Raw genomic sequence first — 21,566 nt, 5'->3', positions numbered from 1 at the left:
ACCCAACATTTCTTTGTTCCTTTGTTAAATTTATTTATTTGTCAAACATACATAGATTGCATTTGTTTTGTGCTTAATAACCTGACGTCAAGATCATGCACATTGAACACATTGAAAGGAATTGGAGCCAAGCCCAATTGGCGACAAGCTTCTCATTTCAAGTATGTGTTACTACCCATTCTTTCTCTTTTTTTCTCTCTCTCTCTCACAGACACATTTGGCCAGAGAATTTGAGCCTCCTTTAATTTGCAAATGGCCCACGTGTCTGTCAGAGGTGCTTTGGATTGATGCCGGTGTGGGCTGGTCATGCCGGGGCCGTAGTAATGACCTAAACCAGTCATCTCTCAGTGCCCTAATCCTGTTGTAGAACAGTGCACGTCGGGCTAATAGATTGCATACTCTAAACCTCAATGTGTCCTGGATCCGCCCTGTTGCTTTCTCTCTAGGGCAATCTAAAGATAACCTGTGTTAGTAACTACAGTGCTCGTCACTTAGTTTAAAAACACTTGCTTTGAAAATATAGATGTTTCTAGATGTTCCTGTTATTTGTTTCTCATCTGTTCCTCACAAATGAAGTGTGAACCCTAGAGGTTTGAACAGAGTAGAGGTTAGTTTGGAAAATGTTGGTTATTGAGTTCAGCCTCTGGTTTGTCTTACATAAAGTGTAATTAGTCAGATTAGCCGAGAGTAATTGAAGTGTTGATGTATGACATGGCATGTAAACAGGTACACTAGCATCATTCTTTGTGATCTGTTTGTGTGGAGTTTAAGTCTATAGCTCTCAAGTTCAAACATGATTCCTGGTCTGAGAGAGTGGCGGGTTTCTATCCGTCGCCTACATTATGGCACTTTCTCATTTTTATGTTTAGCGCTCTGTCCCAGATATGATTGCCCGCGGTCAGTCCTGACCTAGATGTGGCAAAACCTTAAATCAAGGCTGTGCATATTAACATTTTTATTCAAAACAGCTTGGACATAGGTATGTTGTATATTTGAAAGTTTGGTTGTTTGGGTCAGGCACAGATTGTAAACAAGCCAGTTCCTAAGTGGATGAACAACCCTGCGGAGTAAACACTGTCAGCCAAATGAGGACGAGTCACCAGTTGATGAGAATCTCTCTAAGTCTCACTGCCCGTTTTTAAGAAACCCTCAGACTAAACCAATGAATACTCGAGTAGCAGGTCTAGTGAAAAGCACCTCATCACTCACTGGAAAACTCCACGTGTTTGTGTGAACAAAGAAAAGAGATGCTGAAAGGTATCAGGGTCGCTGAGTTTCACCGAGTTTTAAGAATGTGTCTGCTTATTTTTCTTCACACAAGAGCTGATTTATTATACACTCAAAGTGGGATGTTTTTTTAGCTGTAACTTTCTGTGGGAAACTGAATGTTTGCTGTGAACAGAAGTTTGAACAAAAAACTTTTACCTCACGAATTCCCATCTGTCTGCAAAATATGAAACAGGCTGGCCAGCAGAGAGCGCTAGACTCCATGCAAGTGAGTGTATTTTACAGTATACAGTATGCATGGGGTGTAATTGTTCTCCCATGCTTGGCTGAGCACCACACCTCTGGTTATAACAGAAGTAGTCACATCTCCATGGAGACATGAGACACTCAAACCCCATCCTTCATATGCCTGGATGGATTCATCACAGCTCTTAAAATCCTTATCACATAGCTACAGTATGTCATCCTGCCAGCTATCTTAAGGACACATTAGTGACGTGACTGTTAATAAAAGACTCACTTTAGACTGCTTAATGTTTTATTGCCTTTCGTATCAAAGAAGGAGAACATTCCACATTATCTTCGGCCAGGAGAGTTTTATTCTTTCGCTTTTATGAATGTGTGGATTTGTTCTAACCGGAGGGACTGAGTTGTTCATTTGTACTTTTGCATAACTCTGGTATGCATTTGGATTTATCAGATACTGTAAATTGATTTACATTTGCCTACATAAATGTATAAAATTCTAACATTCGTGTGCTAAATACAAATGTGATGCACATCATTAAAAACTTTAAGCGAAAGTGGCAGAAATTACTGAATGTTGTGGTACATAAGCAGCAGCTGTGTGTATTCTTTTATGTTTCCTGAATAGAAAGATGCATATTGTATGCATTTCAGATTACCTATCAGATTACCATGTCGAATGTGTCTTCACTGGATTTTCCAGATCAGTAAAAACTAAGGAAGCGTACAGTAAATACCCTGGTGGTGCACTGGTTTCATATACATTTCTGTGTACTCCTAATGTAACCATCTGTATTAAAAGTTAGAAAGGGTTCCCAAGCTCTCTGTATTGTTTAACAAGGTGATGGAGGCCATTTTTTATTTTATTAGTGTCTGATCATTAAAATGATATCATGATCTGTGCAGGATGTCTGGGACCTTTGATACTCGATGTTACATAATTCAATTTGCCATTCGTCTTTTAAATATCATCCGTTTTATATTTAATCCACACCCGTCTGTACTCCTGCGCAGCAGCGCAAGTCATTTATTAGAAGGATCAATGCTGATGTGGAGTGTATGTACATTTCTTTGTATGTAATCCCGATCTGGTGGTCTTGGACGGCAGCGCTGGGCTGGGAAGAGATGACAGTGTGCTTTAAAGGGATTTCAGATCTGTCAAATGGGGGCTCACAGCAAATTAATTCCCATCTGTACTGGACTTCCAAAAGACAATCTTAAATCAAGCCACTTTTAATAGATCTCTGACTTTCATTACTCATAACGACCCCAAAAGTTGTTTTTATCAGTTAATGAGCCAAAGATATTCACCATTTCTATTTTGTATTTCAAATATACTGTAAAAATCTCCACTGTATGTGCCAGCGTGATCACAGTGTAGGCGCTGGCACACTTCCGGTTGTCTTTGTTTGGCAGTTAGAGGGTCCGAGAGAACGATGCATTTGTGACGTCAATATGAGCACGGCATCACTGCAGGGCGACATATGGTCGTGGAGGAAATCCCCATGCTGGTGATCCTGTCACTAATTTCCCAAAGGGCTTAGCGTAGGCCCGTTGGGAGGGTTTTGTGTCCAACTTGTGTGTGTCAGTGTTTGTGTTTGACAGCTTGTGGCTACCATTCGCTAACAAACATGAGACCATTAATATTTCTAAGCTCACCGCTGGACATATCCATGCGGCACTGTGAGGTCGATATGAAGGTTTCTTTATAATAAACAGGTTGTCCCATCGCAAAGCCAAATTCTGAAGTTTGCTTATGTGTGGTTGTCATGCATTTATATTTTAAAATGAGATTAATACATTTTTTGCTTCAGATGGGAACATTACTAATCACTTTGGCTTGATCTTTGAGAAGCTCTTGAGAGCATTTGCATTCTTGTCATAGGTGTAATTTCTTACAAAGTTTGAAATCTGTCTCCAACTGAATTCTATCGAGATATTTTTTTGATTACAATGTGGTGAACATATACAGGAGCGAGACCACTAACGGCATTGGTTTTGGTGCAGTATTTTGATCGCTGAATCTGTCAGGATATGGAGATTAAGAAAGTCATATTCTTCATCTGACAGCTGTTAGACGCCCTGGCTTCTTTGGAAACCGAGGTCTCTACTGTCACCGAGCTGTTGGGTTAATCTGTTGATCTACATCAACCGTATAACCTAAAGACAAGGCTGCTTGTCCTCAGTCCAATATCACGCAAACATGCGACCTCACATGAGCTGTTATGTGTCAAGCTTTGAGATAGTTTTAGAAAAACGGTGAAACTTAAACTGTAATTTCTGTGGTATTCTGACTGAAGAGATAATAGCAGGTTACATGAAACATAAGTCAGAGCAAAAGTGCTATGGTGCGATGTGGATTCATTTATTTACATGAAATTGGAGCGTGTTAAAGATACAACCTCTTTTCATGTTTGTTGACTTATTTTTAATGTCTTGCAAGGATTGCTTTACACTCCTCTATTAACGTAATGTTTTTGACTCTTTTGTTTTGTAAGTCATGTGACTGATTACATAAATAATGAATGCTGTTTATCTGCTTTTTGTTGGCAGGCATCTTTTGTTAAAATGACTTATTACAAGAATTGCGTGGAATCTGCGCCCACAAATATTTTAGTAGAATTCAGGCTGTCATCTTCCTTCACTGCTTTTGTATACTCAACTCCATTGAACACAAACACAGAACTTGCATATTACTTAGAAACATTATTTGTGTTACCTGACAGCATATTTATGCCAAGCAAAGCAAGACTTTTTGGCCTCTCTTGACATTTGTGCACCAGCATTACAGTCACATAAATCCATTTGCACAGTATAACCGTTCTCAGTTTGGGTTTTTAAGAGGGGAACACATACCGTAATGCACTCATTACGGGGTGAGGCTTTGCGAGCGGAGCCTATCGACCGTGATTTGCGGCGCGATTGCGTGACCCACATTCGTTATTCTGCAGACGCTAAAGCCATGAGATCTTGTGGTTACAGTATGGGTTCTGTGCCTTTCCAAAATCCTGAGGGCCAAGGTTTAGACACACGCTGTTGCTAGATGGTGCTGTCGGATAATGAGTGCAATTACAGAAGTCATGGCATGTGTTACCGGGCACTTGTAAAACCCTATAGATCGTATAAAAAGTGTAAGATATGCCGGATGTTTCAAACCTTAATGAGTTACATGGTGTCAATGGCTGTTATATTAAATGCAGTATTGCATTTGTCTTTATTTTATTTCAAATATTTCAAATATTTCAACATTTGTTTTAAGTTATGTAATTTTGTGCTTATCGGAGTATCATGTTTCAAATCTATCATTTATTTTTTACAGTTTTGCTTTCGGTTTGGATGTTGCCCTAGAAAGGAGCTTTTCATAGTTAGTGAAGCGACAATTTTACACATGTTTCCTAAGAAAATTTTTCCTTTATCTGTTTTTCTCACTATCCTCAATCCATTCCCCCATCAGAATTGATCATTACAGTAATGTTGTCTATCTTCCTACAGCAGGGTCATGCGACCCGCCAATCATCTTTACCTGGCTCGCCTTAACATTTCAAATAGGTGGAGAGAATTTAAGAATGGTGTGCTTTAAGAAATGCGTGTCTTGAGGCGCCACAGCTTTGAAAGTCCAAAAAGCTGCTACATTCAATACAAAAGTGATTCCCGCGGCTGACGTCTATTAAAGCGATTTCATCGGTCTGTCCAGGAAACGTAATGTTATTTACAACGTTATAATTGGCAATCCACAGCCACAGGCAGTCGGTTTGGGCACGCTAAGAAAAGGGAAAAACTATATTGTTTTTAGTAATGCATTCATTATTTATGATTTAAACAGCTATATTTACGAAAAAAGCTGTTCATATCCCTCAAGTACTTGCACTTCATAGGATCTTTCCTTCTAAGTGTGTGGGGAACAGTAATCAGATTGGAATTCACCCGAAGATGCAATAGGAATTCACCTGAATATGCGATAATATCTATGATAATGGTGTTTAGTTTCTTGTACAGAGCTGTTGATTCGCTTTATGAGACGCCACTTAAACGCAGAGGGGCAGGGATTGCTTTTGTGCTGCATTTATTAGCATTTATTATTTTATTTATTGGTTTTAACTATTAATTGACTTTCATTATGACTTTCATTAGTTCAACCATCTTCATAAATCTTCTTGAAAAAGCAATGCCACCCACATCTTGGAAGTATAGCTCCTGGGGGACCGGGCTGAGAAAATTAACAGCAATTGTATTTTTGGGTAATATAATACATTAAGGAATGTAAAATACAATTAAAAAGACAAAATCCCTTTTAATGAAATATAATGACAAATACTAGATGCAAAATTTGTGTGCATGTTTTAATTCATGACCTAAAAGTATACAGCAACAAACAACAAATAAAAGTAACAAAATACAATAATTAACACAACAGAAATACAAAATAACAGAAGAAATGATGATATGGTAAAAAACTTGCCAGCATCCTATTTATTCTTTTGCAACCTGGCCCGCAAAGAAAAGTAGTTGAAGACCCCTGCCCTAGAGGAAAATATATTTTGGTCAGCTGTCCCAAACTTCACAGTGAATGTTAACTGAGCGGTTTACTGTAACTCCACTGCTGCGGTTGAGTTCTGCCAGGGCAGGACATGTTTATCACCGGCTACTGCTGTTGTTTTTGGCTTGTTTCATGATATTGATGCAGAGAGACCTAAAAGACAAAGTAAGGTTGTTTTGGTCACTTAAATAGGTTCTCAGGCCGGATGTTTTGAAGATATGATCTGTTTCGTGAATGTACGGAATGTACTCTCTCCGGCTGACGGCCAGGTGTTAATGACCCTGATGTTGTCATGTTTTTACAAGAATATTTCCCTCTGCTAGTTTGTGAGTAATTGAGACAAAACAAGTTAAAACAGAATAGTTCTCATTGAAACCAAGGCAGAACATTAAAGAACTACACACTTCTGTTGCTTCATTTCAGTCTTTTTGTCTTTACAGCCTGGAAACGAGAAGCTAACGTGGAGAGATCGACTGCCTGGGTATTTAATCAACATTTCATCTATTCTCTTCATGGTGAGCAATGCACTTCCGGTTTGATGCAATTATTATGTTTATAATTTGTTTTATTATTGGCTCACAAGGTGCTTTTATTTTTGCGTCTTTCACTTCCCCTCCACCCATCTCTCTCTTTCTATCTCTGTAGTTTGGAGTGACCTGTTCTGCAGTGTTTAGCGTGATAATTTACCGCATCACCATCTCCGCACTCATGGCGATGAGCCCGGACCCAGAGGTCAAGTCCAACGTGCGGGTGACCGTCACTGCCACCGCCGTCATCATAAATCTGGTGGTCATTCTCATCCTTGATGAGATCTATGGAATGGTTGCTGCCTGGCTCACGGAACTGGGTGAGATATTGGTTGTATCTTTATAAACAGCCATGATATGCTGAAAAAAGGACACCTCTTTTGGTCAGCTTCCTAACACCACCTGCTCATGTCCCTTCATCCCCTTTCCGCCCACTGCACAACATGAATCTTTGATTAAGTTTATCTCTCTGCCACTCCTGGAACACTGGAGAATACTCAGCTTTTGAGTCAGCCATCAGCAAAAAAAATCTTAAAAGATGTTTTAATAAATGAGCATCTCTGTGGATATGTAGAGAGGGAGGGAAATGAGAGAGCCAATAAGAAAGCATGTGTTGTCACCTCCTAAATAAGACATAGACGTTTCACTTGTAAAGTCTGACTGCATGCGGTCTTTAACCTACTTCCAAACCCCCAGATTTAAGAAGCCTTACATGAATTGTGTTTGTGTCAGTAAAATGCTTCATTCATGTGGTTTATGGTGAAGTTTTTGCTAAATTTTCGTGGCAAAACCCAATATAAGAAAATTATATTCCAGCCATGTTCAGCCCAAATTTTATCAATCGATAAGACCTCCTCAAACAGTATTTTTGCAACCTTCAAACAAATCAAACATAAGTGATCAAAAGAAACGTTTTGAAAAAGATATGTCCAAGCCATTGCCCATTCACCGGATGCCAGAACATTAAAGGAGGTTGTTGAATTTGAAATTGTGGCCAGTTTTAACCCCAAACGATTGTTCATTCATGTGTCTTCAGAGATTCCGAAAACTGAGACCAACTTTGAGGAACGTCTGATTCTGAAGGCTTTTCTTCTAAAGTTCATGAATGCGTATGCACCCATCTTCTACGTGGCCTTCTTCAAAGGGAGGTGGGTGGACAAATTCTGATTCTGAATACATATCACGTTCATCTTTGAAAACACATTGCTTAAGGCTTTGTCTTCAGACATTTGACCTAAAAAGAAGAAGCAAAAGACAATAGCAAAACATGACGATACCAATCTAAACCTTGGACTCACTCCTTTATTTAACAGGTTTGCAGGTCGACCTGGTGACTATGTTTATGTCTTCAATGACTACCGGATGGAGGAGGTGACTTTGGCTTTGCATCCCAAATCATTGTTTCGACTACATATGTGAATAGTTGTGATATTGATTTTACATGCACAAAACTGTAAAAGCAACTTTTTTTATTTTTAGTGTGCACCTGGAGGGTGTCTCATCGAACTTTGCATTCAGCTAAGCATCATCATGTTGGGAAAGCAGCTTATTCAGAATAACATCTTTGAAATTGGCATTCCGTAAGTTTCTGCGTATCCCATCGAACACACTCTACCACTTAATCCAAAAATACGCTGTATGCTTACATCTAATTCTTACATTCCAAAGATTCATTTGATTCCTCATGGCAAGATTGTCCCCTGCTAAAAAAGGTTTATAGTTTGAGTCAAATAACTGCTTTCACTGTTTTGGCATGCCTCTGCCTACAGACAACTCATGTCTTATAGAGGCTAGATTCCTGTCTAATTTCACAAGTTTCCACAGGCTTAATATCACGTCACTAAGGAGGATAATATGCAAAATAGGATGAGTTGTTAATGCTGCAGCCTGTACTTGCATATGAACAGAAATAGATCAACCTACATTTTATAAGAAAGGCTGGGTGTGGTATTATAGGTTTATTAGGCACACAAGTATAACTTATGTAATGTGGTGTGCAGATTCTAACTCCTGAATGCAAAACAATTAAAAACAACGTCCAATTCTCTGGAAATTGTTAATCGGTTTCCTCAAATCTGTTCATCATCTATTGAAAGCCCAGTTTGTTTCTGAGAAGTGTGTCAAAACTGTGGTAGATCCAGTTGATCAGACATTATCTAATTAACATGAATTCTTTAAGTATTATTCTTGGTATGGCTCAGAGTGGAACCCCTTGGCTTAATTCCCACATTTTTTTCATGCGCCTTTCTAAAATCAAAATGTTATGACAGCAGTAAACGTCTTGGTTACGTATGTAACCTCAGTTCCCTGATGGAGGGAACGAGACGTTGTGTCGAGAACGACAGATGGGGTTCGCCCTTGAGAACCAATCAACTCTGACTACTATAGAAAAGGCCAATGAAATTTGGCGAATGCAATTTGCATGCCGGGCTCCGCCCCCGGAAATCCGGTATAAAAGGAGGCCGGCGTGCAGCATTCACTTACCTTTGTTCTGAAGAGCCTGAGACCTCTCAAACTGCAGCAGAATACGATACGTGTTCGTGGCATAAGGGACACAACGTCTCGTTCCCTCCATCAGGGAACTGAGGTTACATACGTAACCAAGACGTTCCCTTTCTGTCGGTCTCTCGACGTTGTGTCGAGAACGACAGATGGGGTTGCCTATGGAAAACGCCACAACGCTGTATCGCGTCACAATCTCTAGCGAAGCGACGGTAACAAGCCTGGGCGTGTCATCTCGAAGCTTTCGTGAGACTGTAACCTTCCAGTGTGGTGGTCGGGGGGTTCCAGAGCTTTCTTGGAGAAAGATGGGTACAGCCCTGACCGGTAACTTTCACGGACGGGGCCTTAGCTCTCTATAGGCGAGAGGCCGTCCAGATCAGTTTACACCGGGTAAGCGCGACTCTTAATCAGAGAAGCGCTACAGAGGCCACCTCCTACCCGTGGGGAGGAATATGGTGGATATAGGTATGGTCTCGTCCTTGGAGGAGAACGCATGGAACGTGCGGACTGAGTAGTTAACCGCGAGGTGGAGGCCCACCTGGGGAAGCTCATGGGTTACCAGGAGTGGGAACCATTCTCATGAGGATACATCAGACGGAACAGCCCACGGAGGGGGTGTTACAGACGTCCGGTAGCACTAGGTCCGGTTAGAGCTATCTGTGATAGCTCACATGGTATCCCGGCCTAAGGGGGAAGGCTGCTCTGCCCAGCCAGCCCCCAGGGGGTGCTTGTTTGGTGATGGATGGAATGCCTATTCTTAACCAGTGTCTGGGTAAGAAGGGAGGCTGGTGAGGTACCAGTTTCTTAGCGATGTGTTCGGGTAAGAAGAAAAGGTAAATAGCACACTGACCCAACCTGTTAGAGGGTGGAAAGGTGCTTTCGCAGGCATACGCCCCCCCGGATGCCAGTCCTACATGTCGCCACGCAGGACGTGGGCTGACACCGGGTTTACGCGAAGGTTGTTAACCCTTGCGAAGGTGTTTGGGCATAGCCCAACCCGCAGCTCTACAGATGTCTGCTAGAGAGGCGCTTCTGCCAGTGTCCAGGAGGTGGCTAAACTCCGTGTGGAGTGAGCCCTCACTGCCAATGGGCATGGGAGATTCTGAGATCGGAATGCCGTCGTAACGGCGTCCACGACCCAGTGCGCCAGCCTCTGTTTGGAGACAGCCTTCCCCTTCTGCTGTCCTCCAACAGACACGGAGCTGGTCAGAGCTTCAGAGCTCTGCGTGCGGTCCAGTACGTACTGGACACAACACTAATCGGGTTGGGTCTTCCTCCCCTATGGGGAGCGCCTGCAAGTTCACCACTTGGCCCCGGAGGGAGTAGTGGGAACTTCTTGGGCACGCATCCGGGCCTGGGTCTCAAGATAACGTGAGAGTTTCCAGGGCCGAGTTTAAGGCAATCCAGGGACACGGAGGATGCTCGGTGGTCCCCTACCCTCTTGAAGGAAGTGAGCGCCGTCAGGAGGGCCGTCTTACTCTATGAGGAAGATCGGAACCTCCGAGGGGCTCTTTGGGGGGCCCTGAGGCTCCCCAGGACCACTTAGGGTCCCAAGAGGGTATGGAGCGGAGATGAGGCGGATTCCGCCCTCTCGCTGCTTAGGAACCTGGTGACCAGGTCGTGTTGCCCTAGAAACTTTCCACCGACTGAGTCGTGATGAGTGGCAATAGCGACTACATACACTTTCAGTGTGGAAGGGAGATGTTAGTCTCCAGTCTCGTGAGGAGGGGAACACAATCCTGATCAAGCACCTCAGTGGGTCTTTATCGTTGAGAAAGACACCAGGACGAGAAGAGGCACCGTCTAGAGGCGTGTAACCGCCTAGTAGATGGGGCCCTAGCCTGGGTGATGGTCTCAGCCGTATAGGGGGAGTAGCCATCTTAGGATCTTCTCGTCCCGTCTAGAGACCAGACATGGGTGTTCCAGAGGTCTGATCTGGGATGCCAGAACGTGTCCTTCCCCTGAGAGAGCAGGTCCTCTGTCAGGGGAATGGTTCAGGGGGAGTCGCTGTCCAGAGCATCGGCTCTGAGGCCAAGTGCGGTTAGACCGGTGTGGTGTAACCAATAACACTTGGTGCTCCTGCTCCCTGACCTTGCACAGAGTCTGTACAAGAAGGCTCCTGGGGGGGGAAGGTGTGCTTCCGCCCATCCCGCGGCCAGCTGTGCGCAAGGATATCCGTGCCGAGGGCAGGGACTATCAAGCGGGCAAATGGTGGTGTTACGGGAGGTGAACAGGTTTTACCTGGGCCTACCCGAACAGCCTCCAAATGAGCTGGACTGCACGGGGGTGGAGTCGCCACTCTCCACGAGGCATAAACTGGCGAGAAAGCACGTCGGCTGTCTAGTTCAGTTTGCCCGGGGTGTGTGGCCTGCAGGGAACGAGTCACCTGTTGACTCCACCGGAGGAGGCGTCGAGCAAGTTGTGTTTAGCTGCTGTGTGCGAACGCCACCCTGACGATCTGTATTCGCTACAGCTATAGTGCTGTCCTCGGAACAGCACGTGCATGTCTCGCACGAGAGGCCGTAGCCTGCTCAGTGCAAGTAGCATAGCCCACAACTCTTGGCAATTGATATGCCAGCGCAGGCGGGGGTTCGTCCAACACCCCACCTGCGTGCCCGTTGCACACTACACCGCACCCCTGCAGGGAGACTTCAGTCGTCACCACGACCTGCCTCATAACCTGCTCAGAGGGACCTGAGTCCGTCGAAAAAGTCATAAAGACTAGGGGTTATGGTGCGTCGGCAGCAGGGCGGCATCACCATGCGCCTGCTGCCGGTGTGCCACGCTCTCCTCGGAACTCGACTCTGAAACCAATGTTGGAGCGGTGTCATGTGCATCAACTCGAGGGGTATTAACCCGCGAGGACGCCATGTGTCCCAGGAGCCTCTGAATTGTTTCAGGGGGACCGCTGTCTGCCTAAAATGTTCATTTCAGACAGTTCAACACTGGTTGGGCACAACTGCGGACAGGTGTGCCGACATGGTGACAGAGCTGAGTTCCATACCGAGAAAGAGGATGCTCTGCACTGGGGAGAGCTTGCCCCTCTCTTGGTTGACCTGGAGTCCCAATCGACCTAGGTGCCGGAGCACCAGGTCCCTTTGTGTACATAACAGATCTCGCGAGTGTGCCAAGATAGGCCAGTCGCTGAGATAGTTTAGTACCCGCTCGCCTTCCTCTCAGGGAGAAAGGGCGGTCAGGGACAGACCGAAAGGGAGGACTCTGTACTGATATGCCCGCCTCTCGCACGCGAACCGTGGGAACGGCCGGTGTCGAGGAGGATCGAGACATGAAAGTAAGCGTCCTTCAGGTCGATTGCCACGAACCAATCCTGACACCTCATAGATGTCAGGACGCGCCTCTGTGTGAGCACCCTGAATGGCAGCTTGTGAAGGTGCTCTGTTCAGGGTACGCAGCCTTTGGGAGCAACCCGCCGTCTTTCTTGGGAACGATGAAGTGCGGGTGGTGACCCACTGAACATCTTGGTTTTGAGGGACGAACTCGATGCCTGTTTTGCCAGAAGGGTGGTGACCTCTACCCGAAGTACGGAGGCGTCCCTGCCTCTGACAGAGGGAGAGATGATGCCCCGAAACTTGGGTGAGTCTCTGGCGAACTGGATCGAGTAACCAAGACGGACCGCCCTCATTAGCCAGCGAGACAGTGTGGGCAGCTCTCGAGCTCCCAGGGACTGTGACAGGGTGACCAAGGGGACGGTCTGCTTCATCATTCCCACGGGGGGTGGTTCGTCGGCTGGCGGAGCTAACCATGTCGCGGGGAGTCCCCGGAGGGAAGGTTTTTGCTCCGCCTGCTTACCTGCCTGGCGGGACAACGGCACGCACTGTCGGTTTGAGAGTGGTGACGGCTGTCGTATGTGTACGACCTCACGCCTCGCCAGGGTGTGAGGTCGGTTCGCCGAGCACAGTCCAGTGGAGTGTGCGATCGGCTGCAAGTAAACCCGGGGAGAACAGAAAACTCAGTGAGTAAGTGGGCGCCAAGCCCTAACAAGGGCCCGGCTTTGGTGACGAGGCAGGAGTCGTCCCGTACCGACCGATCAGAGCCGTGGCTGTGAAGGTTCGGGCCCGATGTTGTTCTCCCTGGGGTCTTCCCGTCAGTGTCCCTTCTCGCGAGGAGGTTGCTGACGGGGTGGAGGTTTCCCCCTCGACCTCTGCTTCCGGGGTGCCGCCTGTGGGGGCACAGGAACCGGAGCCGATGTCGAAAGGGTCCTGGGTTGCAGGGAAGCAGACGTCACGTGAGATCTCGGAGGCCTGTAGGCGGCCGAGTCGCGGCGTGAAAAAAAATGTGGTTAATTGCCACTGTCTGCTTCGCCGTCAAAAAACTGCTGAGCGCAGTCCTCGACGGTGTTACCAACAACCCACCCTGCGAGATGAGTGCATCAAGAAAGCGGACTTCCTTGCTGTCACTCTTCTGCACAAGGTATAGCCGGGGGTGTCTCTCCTGGACCACTACCGTGGACATCGTCCGACCCAGGGCCCGTGCCGCCGCCTTAGTCGCCCGTAGAGCGCTGTCAGCGGTGGCACGGAGATCCTGCATTATACCCGGGTCGGCCTTACCCTCGTGGAGCCCTCTCAACGCCCTGGCCTGGCGGACCTGCAGGATGGCCAAGGCATAGAGAGAGGAGGCAGCCTGGCCCGCAACATCGCAAGCCTTCGACACCAGTGATGCCGAAGTCTTACGTGCTTTGGACGGTAGGAGTGGTCGATCCCCCCCCAGGTGGTAGCCGTCCGCGGCACAGGTGCACCGCAGGCGGACGTTCCACCCGGGGGATCTCGACGCAGTCCTTGGCTGCCTCACCATCGAGGGAAGTAAGGGAGCCGGAGCTGGTTTCACTGGAACGGTCCGTGAGTGGAGCGTTCCAAGTTTTACACAGCTCCTCATGCACCTCCGGGAAAAACATGGCACCCGGGGTGGGCGCGGTTTGCACCGCGCACCGACCTCGGGAACCACGTATCCCCGGGTTAGCACGGATGACATCACTTCTGCTTCCTCCTGAACTCGACCGCTGGGGGTGGAGTTTGGATTCGGCAGAGTCGGATGCCAGTCTCCCTCCGATGCTGCGAGCGACATCTCATCTACGTCACACATCGTTTCCGAGTGTGTGCGTGAGGATCCGGACGGTATGCCACCGCCGGTTGGGGAACGTTCAGAAGAGCGAATCGGGGTGCGATCGGCCCGTGAGCACTTGGCTGGCGGGTTTACGTTCGCAGAGTTCCCCGTATCACTAACGCTGCTAACGTGGGTGGTCATCGGGGCCGTAGCCACAGATGTCACAGCCCGGGTAGCAGACGAAATGGTGGCTGGTTCCCGTAGGAAGACAGCCACCCGTGACCGCAACTTCTGAATGACAATCTGCCCGCAGTGCAGGCAGATGTGTCAACGAACGCTGCTTCAGTGTGCTGGACGCCCAGACACCTAATGCAGCGATCGTGTCCATCCCCCTCCTCGATGAGGGTGCCGCACCCAAGAGAACAGCGGGACATGCCGCGCTGGAGAATGCTCAGTCAGTCCTGAAAAGGACTTTTAGAAAAAATCTCTAACACCTCCGGAACCGCCGAGACGCCCAGGGGAAGGTCGCTGCAGGAAGGGACGATCCGCTGTAACACGTCGTAGCACCAGCGTGTAGTTGTAGAGGATTGAATCCTGAGTTGTACTCATGAGCGATGGCTCTGAAGAACAAAAGGTAAGTGAATGCTGCACGCCGGCCTCCTTTTATACCGGATTTCCGGGGGCGGAGCCCGGCATGCAAATTGCATTCGCCAAATTTCATTGGCCTTTTCTATAGTAGTCAGAGTTGATTGGTTCTCAAGGGCGAACCCCATCTGTCGTTCTCGACACAACGTCGAGAGACCGACAGAAAGGGAACCAAGCACATCACCCTCTGCAAGGGGTCAGTAAATGCTGAATGTATAATATTTGTGAGCAGAGCGAATGGTAAGATGTTTTTCATTGAGGATCTTAAAAATAATATAATTTATTAAATCATTACATGACATACATAACATTAGAAGTTGAAGTACGACTGCTCATGATTTATCATGATAGAGGTCAGAAGGGATAGGAGGACTTGATATCATTCTACACCGAGACCTGACATACATCTAATGTAATTTCCCATTGCTGTACCGTGCAACCCTTTCTATAAATACAGTATGCATGTGAATACTGCAAGTTCAGTTGTCATTGTACAGTTGTTGTCCATCTGCAGCATCTGCGTGCAGATGCAGTAAATGCAGACAGCTTTATCACGATTGGAGACGAGCACATACGATACAAAGGTGTGCATTAAAAAGTTATGTGCTAAAAAAGGCAGTTGATTTGCAAACTAAATAATACATTCGGAGGTTTTATTGAGAGCATTTCTAGGCGATTCATCTGCTGTCACAGAAAACTAAATTGAGCTGCCAATGTGTCACATTTTTGAGACTTTAAACATGAAGACATGAACCTGAAGCTGATCCAACATTCCATCCTGTTTCAAAGACATAATAAAAGTGCAGGTTAAATTAGGTTAGACTCTATGATGTGCTCGTGAAATCTTGCCAAGCATTAGCAAAAATAAATGGCATGTCTGCTGGCGATGCTTCTGCGGTGAAATACAAAATTACACAAAGCTGTTGGATTTTACAACTTGGGTCTTAATTTCCTAATTCTGTAAACCTAGAGGGTTGGCTGTTTGTGTAAGCAACCTTTTGTGTTTCTTTGAAATCCCAGACTCTGTAATGAGAGTTTGTCTTTAAATGTGAGTTATTTATGGGGACCACCTCCAGATGCAGGTCCTGTGATCTTCACTTGGGTTAGTAAACATGTATAGTGTTTCTTCCATTGTGATGGAATCTAGATATTTTAACAGGTTTGATGAAGAACTGTATGGCTTGACTAATATAAAAAATTAGCAGCATATGAATGTTGAAATTAAATGAATTATTATTTCACCCTTCCTTAAAACCAAGCTGGAAAAGAGAGCTTCACGTCTCTGTTGTTTCTCTTAGAGTTAGAGAAATATAACAACAAAGCAAGTGAACATGTTTGAAAAATAATGACAGAGATGTCTTGTGTTTGTATGTCTGTACATGTGGGCCAAATTCTTGCCATTTCAAATTCACATGCGGTTTCACATCATTGAACTAAACCACACAAAGGTATTTTAATTAAACCAATACTCAGACCCAGATGAGCAAGTGTTTTTCATTAAAGGTCTTATTGTGATGATAGAAAAACAATTCACAAACGTAATCAAATCTGAGCCATTTTTGTCACAACATGAAGTTTGAACCACAGATTTGTCTTGTTTACACCCTGTCTCGCTCTTCTTCTCCTTTCACTTAGAAAACTGAAGAAGCTTTGTCGCACACTGAAGGACAAGGAACGGGGCCCCAAGGAGGTCGTGGAGCAGCCGAGTCGCCGTCAACAGTGGCACCTGGACTACGACCTGGAGCCATTTGAAGGTCTCACACCCGAATACATGGAGATGAGTGAGTGACTCTCTGTAAAATGGTGAAAGTAGATGTGCTGTGAGAAAACATCTGGTTGACTGAACTTGTGCCCTTAAGCAGGACCACAAGATTGGTTGCAGGAGGAAGTAGGTTTCTAGATTTCAAGTATTCACACCCTAGTTTTCTCGTTTTAACAAAAGACACTGGAATTCGTATGAAAGCCACAAAGATTTTGGATCTTGAATGAATGAATTTATGAATGAAATCAATACGTTCTGGATTTGTATTCCAGCTGTGTTTAAAGTCCGGAAAGGGGCTTCGGATCACTTCCATGTGCCATGCAGCGATACAAACTGACTGTGTGTTTATGTTTCTTTGACGTGAAGGTGAACGGGCAAACGGCAGAGTTAAACATGTGAAAAAACATTGCAAAATGAAATCGCTATAATTCATCCAACATTTACAAAACATAAACTGTTTGAGAAAGTAAACTCAAATAAATTGTATTAAAAAAAAGGACTTATTGTATGTGCACTTTCAACAAGTTTGTATGATTTACTAGGGTCTTCATGAAATTTCTGGAACATATTTTTCTTAAAAATCACCCCTTCTGCCTCTTCAAAAACAGCTATGCTCATAGCTACCCGTTTTGGTGCATGTATCTTTAAATGATTATGAGTTATAGCGCACCCCACCCCCCTTACATCTGTCATTTCAACACAACACACGTGTACTACTGCCATGGCAACGGTTTAGCTAAATTATGTTTCCTGAACTCCTCTGCGGTTAATTTCATTTTAGACGTCTCAAATCATTCGTCCGGAGACTAAAAAATCTCTCACAGCAAACAGTGCATTCTAATGCGCTCACGTTGTGCATGTATGCTTGCCTAAAATCCACGGAATACGCACCTTCAGATCTCAGCGAAATTATGTGGATTTTAGCGCTTGTCATTGACAAGTTATAAAGTTACACACACAACGTGAGAGCATAAACTAGTATGCTGTCACAGATTTTTCAGCCTAAGGACAAATGATTTGAGACGTTTAAAATGAAACTAACCGCAATGTTCGCCCCTGTTCATTGGGAAAACAAACAGCTTGCCGCAGCCAAACATATTAACACACATAATGTATTAACATACATACAGCTAAACTCCAAGTTCCCAATTGCCAAATAACATGAATATAGAGTAAGTTTAACACTGGCTTTGAATGTTCTGTTTAGGCAGAGACTGACTTAGCTCCCTTCACTATCATATGCTAACGTTATCCTTAGTAATAAATATTACTTATATCGGCAGCTTTGTCTCGTTCAGTTGGTCTCGATCCCCTTTTGATGAACAACTTTGAAGCTAATCCTGCTTGTAGCTGTCCCAGGTTGATAAAGCACGCTGGCTTGAAGTGATTCGTGCAAATAAGCAGGTTTTTACTTATGGTTTCTGAGGGATTTCCTCTAAAAATAATAAAAATCCACTACTGTTTCTTCCGGGGTTAGGACTATTTGCAGCGACTACATTGCATGTTCAGGGGCGGTAATATTATCATAAGATCCAGCTTTTACGTCTGAATGCCTCGATTTCTAACAGGTTTGCAGGGAAAGGCTCATCAAAACAAACTTACTGGGATCTTGTTTTTCACGTTTTCTGGGTTGCGAGATGCACTGGTGACCCGATTATAGCAACTAACGCAGAAACATTTGGATTTTCATCTGATGACTCCGTTAAAATACATCTGAAATGGCATAACATTTGTTTTATATTGAGATTGACAATTTAACCTTTGCATCTGTGTTAAATTTAAAACAGTTCTTTGCTTTAAATGGGTTCAATACGTTATTTGGTGTAATTTTGTATAACAGATCGTACACAATATTTTCTGCCAGGAAACTTTTATGTTTGTTTATGATCTATTGTATGTGAGAAGGTTTGCTATCATGAGTTCAGATTGAGGAGCTTTGATGTGGTACTTCTGTTTACACTTTAGTTCCTGGAGTGCCAGTAAATTACATAATTGTCTTTTGGGGAACTATCTGTGAGAGCGTTTACCTTAGTCTTTCTAGAGAATTTGTGGATGTTTTGATCCACTGCCAAGTACAACAGTCGTAGGTTTTTTTTTAAACGTCATACAATGCTTTAAAAACACTTTAGTAACTCTAGAACTCTAGATGTCCGTCAGTCCCAGTGTTAGAGGTTTTTCTGAAATTCCCTCCAGCCTGATCTCTAAGTCATTGTTGGTTTGGTGCAAAGAAAGAAGTCATGTGTCAATCAAGCCAAAGAAGGAAATGCTGTTTCCCACAAGGATAGTGTTCCATGTGTCTTTGATTGACAAGTAATCAGCTTTCTGCTTGACACGCTTTATTGGTAATAAAACGCAGAGTGTGTTCCTAGAAAGTCTAACACAATCATTACATCTAGGTGTTCGTGGTTTTCCCATTGTCATGATGATTTTGGTCACAGAGAAGTTACTTAATCTTTGTGAGAACAAATGGATATTGTTTATTCATTATCAAATGTAAAGTCAATATTTGTGTTCTGTTTGTTTGAGTTAACAGAGCCAATGGTCTTTGTGAGAACGGCAGGACCTCCATTTCAACAGATGCTTTGATTTCTCCAATTCACATTTCCCGCTCTCGTATACGGTCTTTTCAAAAATGTGAATCAGGAAGGTTGCCATACAAATGTGAAAATAATCCCAATTTATGTATTTTTGCTCTCTAGTCATTCAGTTTGGTTTCGTGTCGCTCTTCGTGGCTTCCTTTCCACTGGCACCACTTTTTGCTCTCTTAAACAACGTTATCGAGATCCGTCTCGATGCCAAGAAGTTTGTCACGGAACTTCGCAGACCGGATTCAATCAGAGCCAAAGATATCGGTAACATTTTTCAACTAATGATGTTTACTTTAACAATACTTCACATATACAGTTTTTAAGATTATGTAATGTAACAAATCAATGAAAATGTTTTTTTGTCGCAGGTATCTGGTACAACATCTTGAGTGGTTTGGGAAAGTTCTCGGTCATCATCAATGTGAGTTTCCACATTAATCATTAATCCTCTATGGAAAGTTTATTATTAAGAGTCATTGTAAAGAGTGACAGGTGTGTCAGTATTACAGAGGTTTTGTTTTTCTATCCATAAGTGTTGGGTGTTGACTGGGAGTCTTCTGATTTGGAATGAATGTTGATAAATGTGATATAGCCTGTGTTCAGATTAACCACTGGAGAAATCACGCCACAATCACATATGTCCAACTGATTTTGTTTCAATCGATGGTAGATATCTTTCTTACTGAGTACAAACATGTTTTGTCAGATTTAAGAAGTCCTCTGCAGATTCGCTTCGTGCTTGGCTCACTTAATGTATGTTTAAGTATAATACTTGAGTAGGTTTTCTTCAACAGATGTGATGTTGTTCATTTTTGAGTAAGCCCTACGGCACTCCCGACAGAGGTCCTTTAACGTCCTTTCATTAAGGAGGACACATTTACTTTTCAGCTCAACATCTGATCAACTACAGCTGTGTTTTTCTTAATAAGTTAAGCATTCGTAAAATATCATACCTTTAAAATTTTACATCTGATTGAATCAATGTCACTCGGCATCAATGGTACACTTTAAAATTTTTGGGATCCTCCTCAGTGGTCTCGGTATTGTTATAGTTAATACCAGTTTCTAAAATAGAGATGTGCGTCTAAATCGCTGATAGAAGGCGTTATATAAATCGATATTTAATCTTTATTTCAGGCCTTTGTCATCGCCTTCACGTCAGATTTTATTCCCCGACTGGTCTACCAGTACATGTACAGCGAGACGGGCACCATGCATGGCTTTATCAATCACACCCTCTCTTACTTTAATGTTAGCAACTTTAAAGCTGGAACTGTACCTTCTGTCTCCGGTCTCAACAAAGACATCACATTGTGCAGGTAGGTCTCCATATAGATCCTGGACATAATTGTAAATTGCACACGGACCCATTAATATAATTATTACTGGGCATTTTGGTTTTCCAGAATGATTCATAGAAGCGTTAAAATTAATTTTAACCACAAAGTTTAAACAGTTTTTAATAATAAACAATGCTTATAAAAACCAGTTTTATGAAATGCCTGTTTGGATTGTTTACATGTTTCATTGAATTGTTTATAGATAAAGTTTTTCTATTACTATTAAGACAATAGTGTCTCACTACAGTTTCATTAAAACAATAGCTTCTATAAAACAGACAGCCAGAATCATTTTAGATAATCAATGATTTAGTTCTGTAAGCAAAGTAAAATGAAATACAATTTTGAATAAACAATTAGTAATGCATTGTCTGTTCATATTGCTGTGGCTCTGTGTAGAAAAGCAAAGTTTACAGCCTCAGGAAACATCAGCTATCACCTCATGTGCTCCTCTTGAATGATATCTCAAATAATTCTTTCTCACTCACTGAGATAAAACTAAATTATTAGCATTAGGACAAAAGATAAACACTCCTTTTTCTACGGTAAATCATTTGTGAGTTTAACATAGGTGCGTAAACAGTTCAGCTTCTGTGGAATTCTATCGGCCATTGTTCACAAAGTCACATGCCTGTTTTTTTTACATTTTTAAGTTTTGTCTTCTTAAGACTAGAAATATGTTTTACAAGATTTTAATTCATTCAGCAGAATACTGCAAATTTCCCTTTACAATACGGAGACATTGTGACAAACTACACAGATTGTGTGTGGCTCTTGTTTTTGTAAACCAACACAAAAAATAACTGTGTTTTCTATTGAAGCCATGCAATCGCTCGTGCTGGCGGTGAACACTATCGTTTCTCTGGAACAAATTATCTATTGTTAATCTTCTCGCAAAAGCAAACAGCATGTAAATGCAGATCCAAATCACCGTAGGCGGCTATAGTGGGAATGAGAGCAAGTCACATGCATCTGGATGAGTCTCTATCACCCTGAAGTGCAAGATCTCGCCACCACTTTCATTATCTTGGTCGGCCTTCATAACACAGATCAAACGCTTGTCAAGACGACCGTGTTATCACTGTCTGGCTGATTTTTTGGTACAGGCAGTTGAGAGAGAGATTGCAGTCA

General features: G+C 43.8%; 1 protein-coding gene across 2 annotated transcripts in view; it reads left to right on the top strand.

Moving 5' to 3' along the window:
- ano2b (anoctamin 2b) overlaps positions 1-21,566 on the top strand; it is a 34,305-nt gene that overhangs the window by 9,991 nt on the left and 2,748 nt on the right. For both annotated transcript variants that reach the window (XM_056749071.1, XM_056749070.1), the window contains 9 exons: positions 6,451-6,525; positions 6,656-6,857; positions 7,574-7,685; positions 7,851-7,908; positions 8,017-8,117; positions 16,381-16,526; positions 19,207-19,359; positions 19,464-19,516; positions 20,233-20,414. In XM_056749071.1, the coding sequence (XP_056605049.1) occupies positions 6,451-6,525; positions 6,656-6,857; positions 7,574-7,685; positions 7,851-7,908; positions 8,017-8,117; positions 16,381-16,526; positions 19,207-19,359; positions 19,464-19,516; positions 20,233-20,414 (1,082 nt within the window). The remainder of the gene's footprint in view (positions 1-6,450; positions 6,526-6,655; positions 6,858-7,573; positions 7,686-7,850; positions 7,909-8,016; positions 8,118-16,380; positions 16,527-19,206; positions 19,360-19,463; positions 19,517-20,232; positions 20,415-21,566) is intronic.

This window comes from Triplophysa dalaica, chromosome 5, assembly GCF_015846415.1.
Source record: "Triplophysa dalaica isolate WHDGS20190420 chromosome 5, ASM1584641v1, whole genome shotgun sequence".
Taxonomy (NCBI): Eukaryota; Metazoa; Chordata; class Actinopteri; order Cypriniformes; family Nemacheilidae; genus Triplophysa; species Triplophysa dalaica.
Note: the sequence above shows the minus strand (reverse complement) of the source record. Positions and strands in the feature narration are given on the sequence as shown.